General features: G+C 37.0%; 3 protein-coding genes and 1 long non-coding RNA gene across 8 annotated transcripts; 2 read left to right on the top strand and 2 right to left on the bottom strand.

The window, feature by feature from the left end:
- The first annotated feature begins 9 nt into the window (after positions 1 to 9).
- Pex16 (peroxin 16) lies at positions 10 to 1,783 on the top strand. Of its 2 annotated transcripts, none has more exons than XM_070663409.1 (5): positions 10 to 291; positions 376 to 622; positions 703 to 997; positions 1,122 to 1,225; positions 1,302 to 1,783. In XM_070663409.1, exons 1-5 carry the CDS (start codon positions 165 to 167, stop codon positions 1,555 to 1,557), a joined length of 1,029 nt encoding a protein of 342 aa, XP_070519510.1. In that variant the 5' UTR covers positions 10 to 164; the 3' UTR covers positions 1,558 to 1,783. The 2 variants fall into 2 exon arrangements, with proteins under 2 accessions (XP_070519510.1, XP_070519511.1); XM_070663410.1 differs by having other exon boundaries at positions 15 to 270.
- LOC139106548 (uncharacterized) lies at positions 1,020 to 4,102 on the bottom strand. Its single transcript, XR_011546380.1, has 4 exons — positions 3,990 to 4,102; positions 3,556 to 3,793; positions 2,765 to 3,331; positions 1,020 to 2,689 (listed from the first exon to the last, which is right to left on the bottom strand). It is a non-coding gene; the product is annotated as an uncharacterized lncRNA (long non-coding RNA).
- LOC139106544 (inactive CLIP domain-containing serine protease A3) lies at positions 2,559 to 4,617 on the top strand. Its single transcript, XM_070663412.1, has 6 exons — positions 2,559 to 2,698; positions 2,812 to 2,903; positions 3,190 to 3,425; positions 3,576 to 3,809; positions 4,006 to 4,201; positions 4,331 to 4,617. Exons 1-6 carry the CDS (start codon positions 2,608 to 2,610, stop codon positions 4,490 to 4,492), a joined length of 1,011 nt encoding a protein of 336 aa, XP_070519513.1. The 5' UTR covers positions 2,559 to 2,607; the 3' UTR covers positions 4,493 to 4,617.
- On the bottom strand, positions 4,615 to 10,298 carry Znt63c (zinc transporter 63C). 4 transcript variants are annotated; one of them, XM_070663407.1, is made up of 8 exons: positions 9,911 to 10,287; positions 8,468 to 8,659; positions 8,163 to 8,385; positions 7,168 to 7,429; positions 6,959 to 7,076; positions 6,660 to 6,875; positions 6,231 to 6,341; positions 4,615 to 5,651 (listed from the first exon to the last, which is right to left on the bottom strand). In XM_070663407.1, the coding sequence occupies exons 2-8, from the start codon at positions 8,642 to 8,644 to the stop codon at positions 5,442 to 5,444; spliced, it is 1,317 nt and encodes a 438-aa protein (XP_070519508.1). In that variant the 5' UTR covers positions 8,645 to 8,659; positions 9,911 to 10,287; the 3' UTR covers positions 4,615 to 5,441. The 4 variants fall into 4 exon arrangements, with proteins under 4 accessions (XP_070519508.1, XP_070519506.1, XP_070519507.1 ...); XM_070663405.1 differs by lacking the exons at positions 4,615 to 5,651; positions 9,911 to 10,287 and adding exons at positions 5,742 to 6,162; positions 9,738 to 9,878; XM_070663406.1 differs by lacking the exons at positions 4,615 to 5,651; positions 9,911 to 10,287 and adding exons at positions 5,742 to 6,162; positions 8,844 to 9,048.
- Positions 10,299 to 11,074: the final 776 nt, after the last annotated feature.

Here is an 11,074-nt window from a genome sequence, read left to right on the forward strand (position 1 = left end):
AAACTCGAAAGCTTCGAGTTGTGCTTCGACCTTTGGAATAAAACATGGCAGCTCCAATATGCTCGACGCGATAATTAATGTATTCATAATGAAATAAGCAAAACTGAACGTTTAACGAATGTTTTGCTGTAAAAAAAAAAAATATATATATATCTAACAACAAAATGGCAAGTTGTATCAATTCCACGTTAAACAATCTGCTCGGATCCTACAAGAAATGGATCGTGGCAAACCCGCAGCTCCTGACCGACATCGAGGCCACCGTCAGATGTTTGTCTTATTTTAGTTTTGGTTAGAGAACAACGCTGATTAAAATTTACTTATCGCACTTGTAGCCTAGGCGCAACTATTAAAATGTATATGTGCTCTTTGCAGGACAATTCCGCGATTCGACTCTGGCCGTCGAGCTGATTTACTCCATGCCGAACCTGATCGTGTTCTGCAACGATCTGCTTATGTATAGTAGTAAACGTCAACACCTCAAGATACCGCAGTTTGACTCAAAGATCAAAATCTGGTTGACCGTAGTGGAGTACACGGAGACGTTGCTCGAGGTGTCCGCTAAGAAGTTATGGGGCCCTAAGGGAAAGTGGCTGATAATCGTAATTGTACAATTGTTTAAGTACGAACTTGGCTTTTCTATTTCAGCGATACGCAAACTTTTCTTTTGCATCGAGCTCGATTAACGTTTGCTCGTTTTAGGGCTGTGCTGCGACTGCTATCAATCCACATGTACAAGGAACGTATAACAAAGAGCCCAGCAACTCCACCTCTTAACAGAGAGAAGTTCAATAAGGTTATCAATGGGGTTAACGATGACGTGGTGTCCAAAGAGGGTTTCATGCTGAAAAGATCGGGTACCGTTATTCGCAGCGTAAAGTATTCGGTTCCTATAAAAACCCGAACGTGGAAGGCATTGCCTTCCATTATAGATGAGAATAAAAACTTGAGAAATGAACAAAAACAGAAATCTGAAAGGAATCTTAAGTTAGCTGAGGTCAGTTGAAGTATCAACGATGTTATATAATAAGTATTTAGCGTGATAAAAGATTATCATGCTTTTTATTTAATTTAACATTAAATGAAATAAAAAGCACAGTAATGCATTGTACAATTTTCAGAGTCTTTATGTAACAAAGCCATTGCTACATCTTGGATGTATGTATGTTACCAGTCAGAATCACTGGCCACCGTGGATATTATCGCTTATTATCGACATAACCAGGTAAATAACATAAATTGATACATTATTATAGTTAATATATTTTCTACATAATTTTGAAACGTTATCGTCTGTGCAGTTTGAAAATCTTAACGCGTTGCGCCTCGAAAGCTCTGTTCAGCAAAGAAGAGGAAGAAGAACTCGTGCGCCGAAGATTAAGCTTGTTATTGTACATTTTGCGATCACCGTTTTACGACAAATACAGCCGTAACAAGATAAACACGTTACTCGACACGTTATCTACCTCTGTGCCTCTTGCCAAGTACTTAGCAAGCGCTGTTAAAAAAAATTTACCGTATATGCAGAGTACGTATTTTTACATGTGGTCACGCTAACTTCATCCCGACGTGAGGCTCGACATAGAAAACGCATCAAGTGAACTTTGCGCAAATACAAAAAAACCACATAATTTAAGCATTCCATAATTGGAACATCATAGAGTAACGTTATTTTTATATTTTTCTCTGTTATACTGTTTCAGGATGATTTTTAAACGATGGTGTTTATAATTGGTATATTTTATTTTTCATTAATTTATAGAAATAAATTATACGAAGGGCATCAGAGAGAAGTCATTTTCTCCTTCAGCGATCTCATCAATTCGGTCTAATTATCTTTATTAGCGTCCTTCTAATCAACTCGTTAGCCCGTAAGCGTGAAGCGAGAAGAAGGACGAGTGCGTTTCTCGAATGCTTCATGTAAAAGGCCTCGTCTGACAGCCCTTTCGTCACGGATGCCAAACGCAGAGTAAGATAACTTATCACCTCTTGCAAAACAACATATATTGTAACAACCTTAAAACAATGTTGAATGAGATCAGCGGTGCGTGATACACGGTCTACTCGCACCGGTGATTCCTGATTATTGACCTTCGTTGCTTATTTTATCAATGAGACGGCGGTGGCCTTGCTCTTTCTCTCTGTGTCAAGTGGTAGCGCGGCTATTTCGAGCCGCCGGGAATACCAGCGTGCGCGCATGCCACGCATTATTACACATAATCGTAATTATAATCGGAAGTAATTTGCTTATTTTTTTTTTCCATGCTGTGCTAGATATTTTACGCGAGATACAGTTGGGAGAGTCCGGCGAGTGTCGTTACCAGGAACTATCGTTTATAGCGCTACGTAAAAGGTCATACATTATATATCGTCCCGCTGGATGCGCGAACTAATGTTTCCCTCAAAGTTATGAAAAACGGAAACGATATTACCGCTCTGCAACGCACTGATGCACTTATCTCTCTCTCTTTCTATATATATATGTATATATGCATATATAAATCTCGTAAGTCGCACTTCGAGCTTTACTTGTTGCGAGTCAGTTTCATTCACAGGGGTCTAAATCAGTTTTTTTCGCTCTTCTCTTTTTAATATTGGGTCTTCAAGATGAATGGTGCTTTGATACTTCTGCTGTCGTTGTACAAATTACTGCAAAATATTGTCTTTGCACAGGTCACTTTTGATCCAACTGCAACGAGTATGTACATTATATCATATTACATTATGTTACACTAAATACTATTATCTCTAAAAAATGTCCTACTTTACGAATTATTATATTTTTTAAATGCATTTTGTTGTCGTTTACAGCTGCTATTGTGAATCAGTCGTGTCAGTGCTACCCTGGAACTACCTGTCCTGCGGGCACTGTAGGCGGTTTCGACGTCAGAATAGTGAATACGGTAATATATTTCAGTTTACATAAAACAAAAAAATACAATAAAAATGATATATTATACAAGGTGGTCCATTTAAGTAAGGCCTCCTAAATTGGAGAAATACTCTTGGCCTATCTTGGGGAAATACTCATCAATAAAAAAAAAAAACGTATTTAATATTTTTTCGAGATTTATAGAATGGTACCAAAAAGACCACCCCCCTCTCTTCCTTGAGAGGGAGGGCAGGGGTAACTTTTGGTACCATTATTTGGTATTAATATATTAACATGTGATTTTTTTTTTTTTTTAGGGAACAACTTGCCCTACTGGATATGTGGCTTGCTGTACATCTGGCGGAGGCGGTACAAATCCTGGATGTGGTATACGAAGGATACCACCTTCCCAGCACCCGGTAGGACAAGCTGCTGTAGGTGCATATCCGTGGATGGTGGCTATTTTAACAAACAATAACGGTTACGTCGGGGGAGGAGTGCTTATTAGTGCGACGCACGTTCTTACCGTCGCTCATAAAGTGGCGAGCTATAGGTAAGTGTCACATGCGTACAAATTATTAAAGGATATATTTCTTATTTTTTATATAAATTTTTTAAGGGAACGATTACTAAAATTCGGTAACGTGATATATAGATATTAGTATTTTTCATAATATACGTACTTAATTAAAGTATATTACAGAGGTGGTGACATTAAAGTAAGATTAGGTGCATGGGACCTCTCAGCTGCAACTAATAATGCCTATCCACCCGTTGAGATCTCCGTGGCAAAGGTTACAGCGAACGAGTATTACGATCCGGTGACACTCCGCAACGATGTAGCAGTGCTTAAATTAAGTTCAGCTGCCCCCATCGCCACTAGTCTTAACATCAACACGGCGTGTTTGCCAACTGCAGCACCTGCCGCAGGAACGAGGCACGTATAATTAGTATATTTAATTCAAAATTATTATTTCATTCTTTTTACATTAAAAGATTTTGCTATTTTGTATTGTAATTATATTAATTTTTATATCAGTGCTTATTAAACATTAAAATGGCCGAAATAAATAAATAAATAAATAAATAAATAAATATATATATATATATTGATTACCGATATTATTTTTTAGTTGTTGGGTGACGGGCTGGGGAACAACTGCCTTTATAGGTGGCACAATGCCGACTATTCTAAAAGAGGTGGACGTGCTCGTAGTAAATCAACCACAATGTCAAACAGCCCTTCGTACAACGAGACTCGGTGCTAGTTTCAATCTGGATAATTCTTTTATGTGCGCTGGAGGGCAAGTTGGAAAGGACGCATGCACTGTAAGAAAATACAACATATATTACTTCTTGCGTTAAATATAAATGTTCAAAATAGCAACCAAATTATGTATTTAATTTTTGCATTTAATATCTATTCATTAAATTTAAAATTACTAATTTTTTTTATAGGGTGACGGAGGCTCACCGCTGGTGTGTTCAACGAATAACGGGCCATATCAAGTTGTTGGACTGGTTACTTGGGGTATAGGTTGTGCATCTCCAGGAGTACCTGGGGTATATACCAGTGTGTCTAGTTTGTCTTCCTGGATTAATGACGCAAAAATGACATAATTAATTAAAATTATACTGCATAAAAAAGTAATTAAAAAAATTAATACATACAATATAAAAATAATGATATCTCTTTCAAATTAAATCTTGTAAAATAATTGTAATAAATTAATGTACGGAAGTAATAGACAGTTTTCTTTTATAATTGTTTAAATCGATAATACATACAAAATATACAGGCTTAACTTAACAAGTTATATGGAGGAAAGAATATATTGTGGATATAACGAAGAGATTTGGTACTCTTATTTATAGAGTTGTAGCGCGTTTTACAAAATTACGTATTACAATTAACATAATAAAAATTACATATAAATAAAGAACTTCGTAAAATGGATTCTTATAAAATGACCGCGTTAATTAATTAATATACAAGTGAGATTTAAAAAATACTTAACTTAAATTACATATTTCATATAATAAGTTATACTTCAAACAGTTGCAGCAAAGTCATCTAATTTTAAAATCTCGCCTAAGAAATTTATAATAAGAATTCAATATATTTTATTATTTATATCAGAGCATATAGAGCGTATTTATATAGCATTACGCGAAATATATTAATATATTAATTTATATTAATACATTAATATGAATATAACGTAATATATTTGGTATTAATATGCCTTTGGATTTTAATTATCAAGTATCTTAATTATTTACTATACTTAGTGAATTGATGGCAAAAATAAGAGACTGATAAATTATTTTATATTTGCCAAACTATCTCAGAAAGAGAAGCTTCTGAATAATAATTTTTATTTATAAGATTTCATAAATGTATTAATTTTTTATTATATGAAATTACCTAATGCATCATTCAATCTCTGCCATCAACTGATATTAATGAATTCAACGTAGATACACATTTATTGTATTTGTACAATAAATCGTAACGCGTCTTGCGTATTTTACTATGGAGGTAGATATTCGATAATGCAATAAGAGTTCAAACAGTTGGTGCATTAACATGAGGATGCGGAACTTGGACGGAGTGGAACGATGTTGGATGCGAAGCGGGCAGTGATAACAAGTGTCCGCGCTCCATTTCATTCACTTCTTGTTGCTCTGTTCCTCCTATAGAGCCAGTCGAACGCGCCAGGCTATTACGCTGTCTGCACATGTATGGCGTCTCTCCAGGTGAAGGAGTTTCACGACCCTGTGTATTATTACGTAAGTTATCGTCTATAAATCTTATTTGCAGATCTTATCAGTAAGGCTAGATGGATAAAATTAAAAAAAAAAAAAAAATTAAATTTTATTACAATACAGATGATTGTCGTGACATGTGTTTCTTAAGAGTTCTTTTATCTCGTCACTTAAATGTAAAAACAGGATAATATGCACAATTTTAATTTTATATTGCCGACTGTATCCGATTATAAGCACATTTAAAATTTAAAAGATAATTTAAATTTTATTGTAAAAATATTCAGTTAATTCTCCAAACGTTTTAAAGCAATTAAAAATTGATTAATATTTTTCTTGCAAATGGATATAACTGTACTTTTATATGGATGAAGTATAGAATTTAGGTTTCCAGATGTAGTAGATGAACTATCGCGATCTATAGTTGCGTTTGATTCTGATTTTATTCCTTCTAAACATTGTCCGACGTATTCTGATCTAGAATACTTAGATGAAGAACTTATATCTCTTTCCATGATATACTAAAGAACCAAAGAATATATGGATGATAAATAATACAAAAACGCAAAATTTGTAATATTGTACTTACTTGTTTGGAAGGACCACAGCACGTTGCATGATTGCACGGCTTATCAGTCTTTGGGCAGTCCAACACACAATCTTCCGTCGGAGTCTCTTTAATTTCGCTATTAGAATGGTACTAGAGAAGAAAAAAAAAAAATATATAAATATTAAAAAATTTATGTTTGAATCATTATCATAAGCTAAGAGATTAAAGTTGTGATTCGAAAATGATTCAGAGAACATTCACTTTACGCATCATTGACGCTGAACAAAAGATCGTGTATTAACTTCATGTTACGTGTGTGACTCACTGATTTTTTAAACACAACTTGTGATTACTTACAATTAAAAATGTTTTTTTTTTTTTTTATATCAAAAATTTCTGTTTTAACGTTTGCATACGCTTAAGTATGCACGCAAACTTTAAAAGTTTTTTATTTTTATTTTTACTTACATCGATAAATTCTGGTTGAATAGTGGTCGAGTGTATACCCTCATTATGGAAAAATTCTTTAACTTGTTCGGCAATTTTCATATATTCAGAAAGATTTCTACATCTTATATGTGCGCTAGCTATAATACGATCACCTGCCAATTGCCACACATGAAACTCATGTACGGCTAATACACCGTCTACATTCTCCAACAAACGTTGCTGTATAGCATCGACCTGTTATGAACAAATTTATAAATCTGACAATGCAAATATAAATATATCTTGCGTTTTAAAAACCTTATCACACGCCTCATTACCTGAATATGTGTTGGCACAGTTTGCAATAGAATTAAAGCTGATTCTTGAAGTAACGGCCATACTGAACGCAGAATGAGAATGACTAATAAAAGCGAGAGTGCAGGATCGATGTAAAATCTATACGAGACAAATAAAATAAACTTTACATTTACATTTTGAATAAAAAAAAAAAAATCTGTAGAATATATAAAAATGCAGGGTGATTCACCTATATTTCCATTTGGTCAGCCACACAATTAGGGCTGATACAATTACAATGACGGACCCTAACGCATCAGAAAGTACATGAAGAAATACTCCTCGCATGTTCATCTGACTTGCATCGTGCGAATGGCCATGCGCTCGTTTTACTTGGGGTGTGGAAGGTCTATAAGCTTCGTCGTTTTCATTATCGTCTGTGCCCACCAAGGTGCTTAGCCTATTGTGACTTCGGGATATACCATGCGAGTGGCCATGACCACTTCCATGTTCTATAATAATTGCACTTATAAATATCTATCATATATAGTGATAAAGTTGATTGGTTTTATCTATGATATACGATACATGATATAGAAACCGATTAAATTTAGAAGAAAGCAATATTAATTTGTCAAATTAATATGCTTTATAAAATTCAATAAAATAATAAAGCTTCACCGATAACATTAACAATGTTCGTTGAATTAAATATTTTCTAGATATTTAATTTCAGAGAATCTCGTATAAATAAGATAATAAAACTAATATATTAGATATTATCGACATCTCTTCCCGTTAGAAAATGTTTTAATACGTTGTAGAATTTTTTTTTTCCCCAATCACAAGATATAAATCTATTGCAACAATTATATTTACAAAAGTCTTTTACTTCAAATCTTGCTGCGTTAATACGTTTGCTCAGTAGAGTAGTACACATTTAATAATTAATTTCTCTTTATCTCGACTGAAGACAAAATCTCTTGAAACCAATAATAAGATAATATTGCAGCAATGTTGAACAAAGAACTTGATATGCAAACAGTAATTTAAAGATATACAATACAGTTATCCATTATCATAATTAAGATATTACGATATCGCGCGTAGATTACGCCCGAAAGATAATTGTGATATAGAATATGAATAAAGTACTTGGGAAATGTCTAGGGTAAAAAAGAAGTAGAGTGAAAATTAGCAGTGGAAAGTATCGTGTACTTATTAATCTGGCGACGCGATACTCACCGTGGAATAAACATAAACCTATTACGTTCACCAGCAAGCCAAGCGCGCCAACTCCAACGAGCAGTTTAGCCTCATGTATTTCCTCTACCTCGATAAATCTTTTACACGCTTCCACGGTAATACTAAAGCATAATGCGACCAAGAACACAGCGTTTACCAATGCTCCTAACACCTCGGCTCTGGCCCAGCCGAAGGTGTTCTTAGACCATTTCTTCGGTGACATCTGCAATATAAAAAGCTTGTAAGTAATTGATATAATAATTAAATGAGTACACGGATAAAATATAATAAACAATAGTTCTCACTTTCACCGAAAGAAATGCTACCACCAAAGCAGCCACGTCTGATAACATGTGAAAACTATCAGCTATTAAAGCCATTGAGTTGGTGACATAGCCAACTACAATTTCGACTAAGAAGAATAAAGCTGTTAGCCATAACATTGTCAGAAGACGACACTTCTTCCCCGTGTAGCGACCCATGGTGTCTGTGCGAATCTGAAAAAACAAAGAAAAGTAGAGTGCTACGAAGTACCTGGCGCTGCGTGCCTCTCTACGAAGTGATCTCTTCGCAAGGAGCAGTTTCTAATAATACATATTTATTTTTACATTACAGGCCCTTTGAAGGCCTGTGAACACTAAGTTTACGCGCCGCTTTGCAAAATAAGAGAAGGTGATGTACCAGATCAGACGACGTGCGAAGCACTGAAAAGCGGTTCTTGAAGTGAAAATTAACGGAAATTTGTCACAACGATGAGGGCTCTCTGCGGATGTCGTTTCGGAGGACGCGTGGCAGGGGACTGCTTCATTCGAAGGACCCGCCCGCTCGAGGACGAGGACGCGTTCCCGCGAATCGTGGCGCGTTAGAACGAGCGCTTACCCGCGTGCCATAGATCGGGGAAACGGGCGGGTGAGGAAAAGAAGAAAACGGGATGTGAATCACGGCGGAACGGCGAGGAAGGCCCGTGATTCATCGCGCGAAAAAAAAGAGAGAGAACGCGAAAGCCTAGGAAGCACCGGGGCGCGTCGGCGAGAGACGACGAGCCCGGCTCGCGGCGAAAATTCTCGATGTGTGTCAAAGTGGACGCGGAGAAACGGCAGAGCGTCGACTTTACCGACCTCGGGCACGTCCGAACGAATATCTGTGTCGGCACGGGGATTAATTTTAATCCCGGTCGCGCTCGTTTTCATCCCCTTCCGCGGCTCTAACCGCGTCCAGACTGAAGTTGATCGCGATACAAAAAGACACACGTTGCGTCATAGAATTAAATATTTTACTATCAATCAACGATGCAAAGTTTGTATAGCTGCTCGCTTTCTTTTCCTTTTGACTTTGAAGACAACATAGAAACGAATACCATTTTTCGCCCTCGACGAGAGTGTAAATAAACTTTGACTTTCCAATAATTAAAGAACGTAAAAAGAATTAATTAAACCGAGTTTAAAGTTCGTCTACGTAGGTGATCTACATAGAATCGGGGATTAATACCGCCAAGTTTTTTTAGAATTTCATAAATATACATACAGGGACTCGTCATGTGGAATGCGTTCGCACGCGCGCGTGAATGATACACACCTTTTGAGAGAATAGCTGATAATAATCGACGATTTTCGGTTATCATCGAGTCCAAGCGAGTCGCTGAAGATTAATCCTCGGTGCCGATGGTATCCGAGCATTCCGAGTGACGCGGAGGATAGAGGGAGAGGGAAGAGGAGGAAAAAAAAAAGGGGTGCGTTCGTTGCACTCACCTGGCGAGAGGGAATTTGTCGTGCCCGTTCGCCGTGATTGCCCTCGAAACCCTGTCGACTGTATTAAGCGACGCTAATCGCGGAGAACGTCTCTAGACATGTTACGTCCGCGCGCGATCACGCGTTTGCATCGTCGTGCGCGTCACTGGGAGGCACGGACAACAAGGCACACGACACGAACCGACGATGAACCGCGACGCCCATGGCTAGACTCAAGTTCCGTTCCGTTCCGAACTGGACTGATCGCTCTTTCCCGTACGCCGCACGTCGCGATAAACCGGGCGTCCGAGGAACGCTGACTCGCGTTCGGAAAACTCTGTCGCGGCACCGTCTCCGCGGTCGAGAGACGAGTGAAGTGAAGTGAAGTGACTCGTCGACTTGACGACCAATCGCGCGCTGTTAGGTTAGGTTAGATACCTGACTCGCACCAGTCGCACCCGCTGCACTTCAACTTCTGCGCACTTGCACCCTCTCGATGATCTTCATCTCTTTCCGCTTTGGGCGCTCGGGGCATCCATCTCGCTTCGGATATAGAATTTATTATAGCTAGGATGACGTTTTTTTGTCAATCTTGTCCTTGGTATAAAATCAAAGTTGCGCACGGTTATTCGATTGCTGACGATCAAGTTTTTTTTTGGCGGTTTTGACTTCCGCAACATTAAATTTTCTACTTATTAATATAAATATACACATGATGTAAAACCAATTAAAATTAGAAAATAATAACTTGAAAATGTAAGAAACAATTCAGATCTTTTAAGAAAGTCTCTAAGCGAGATGTTGCGTGTTTCTAATAAAGGCATAATTAATAGAGGCAGGCAATCCTTGAAACAATAAATGGAATGTATAATGGCTTAAATTGAAGTAATTTCTCAATTGTCATCTCGCATACATAACAATTATTACCATGAGAAATCTCTGTAATGCTATTAAATACTCTGAAACATTTTAAAAGGATCCTATAATACTTATTGCGTCTAGCGCATTTCCTAAATATCGAGTTCTTAATTTTAACATATTTCTAATATTGCTCAGCTTAGATTGTCGAGGAACATCACGCCACGCATTTCGCAAACATTGTAATATACATATACATATAGCGAGAGTTGTATCTTTATTATTTCAAATATTTGTAGCACAGGCACAATACGTTCAGCTCCCGAA

The sequence above is a fragment of the Cardiocondyla obscurior genome, linkage group LG11 (assembly GCF_019399895.1).
Source record: "Cardiocondyla obscurior isolate alpha-2009 linkage group LG11, Cobs3.1, whole genome shotgun sequence".
NCBI lineage: Eukaryota > Metazoa > Arthropoda > Insecta > Hymenoptera > Formicidae > Cardiocondyla > Cardiocondyla obscurior.

What these genes read in the sequence shown, in the direction of transcription:
- Pex16 (XM_070663409.1), top strand. Translation starts at nt 165, where the DNA reads ATGGCAAGTTGTATCAATTCCACGTTAAACAATCTGCTCGGATCCTAC. An exon ending in GTAATTGTACAATTGTTTAA is followed by an intron (nt 623 to 702) that starts GTACGAACTTGG and finishes TGCTCGTTTTAG; the next exon opens with GGCTGTGCTGCGACTGCTAT. An exon ending in CTTATTATCGACATAACCAG is followed by an intron (nt 1,226 to 1,301) that starts GTAAATAACATA and finishes TCGTCTGTGCAG; the next exon opens with TTTGAAAATCTTAACGCGTT.
- LOC139106544 (XM_070663412.1), top strand. Translation starts at nt 2,608, where the DNA reads ATGAATGGTGCTTTGATACTTCTGCTGTCGTTGTACAAATTACTGCAA. An exon ending in CATAAAGTGGCGAGCTATAG is followed by an intron (nt 3,426 to 3,575) that starts GTAAGTGTCACA and finishes AGTATATTACAG; the next exon opens with AGGTGGTGACATTAAAGTAA. An exon ending in GCACCTGCCGCAGGAACGAG is followed by an intron (nt 3,810 to 4,005) that starts GCACGTATAATT and finishes ATTATTTTTTAG; the next exon opens with TTGTTGGGTGACGGGCTGGG.
- Znt63c (XM_070663405.1), bottom strand. Translation starts at nt 8,644, where the DNA reads ATGGGTCGCTACACGGGGAAGAAGTGTCGTCTTCTGACAATGTTATGG. An exon ending in TAGCATTTCTTTCGGTGAAA is followed by an intron (nt 8,386 to 8,467) that starts GTGAGAACTATT and finishes TTTATATTGCAG; the next exon opens with ATGTCACCGAAGAAATGGTC. An exon ending in AGGTTTATGTTTATTCCACG is followed by an intron (nt 7,430 to 8,162) that starts GTGAGTATCGCG and finishes CAATTATTATAG; the next exon opens with AACATGGAAGTGGTCATGGC.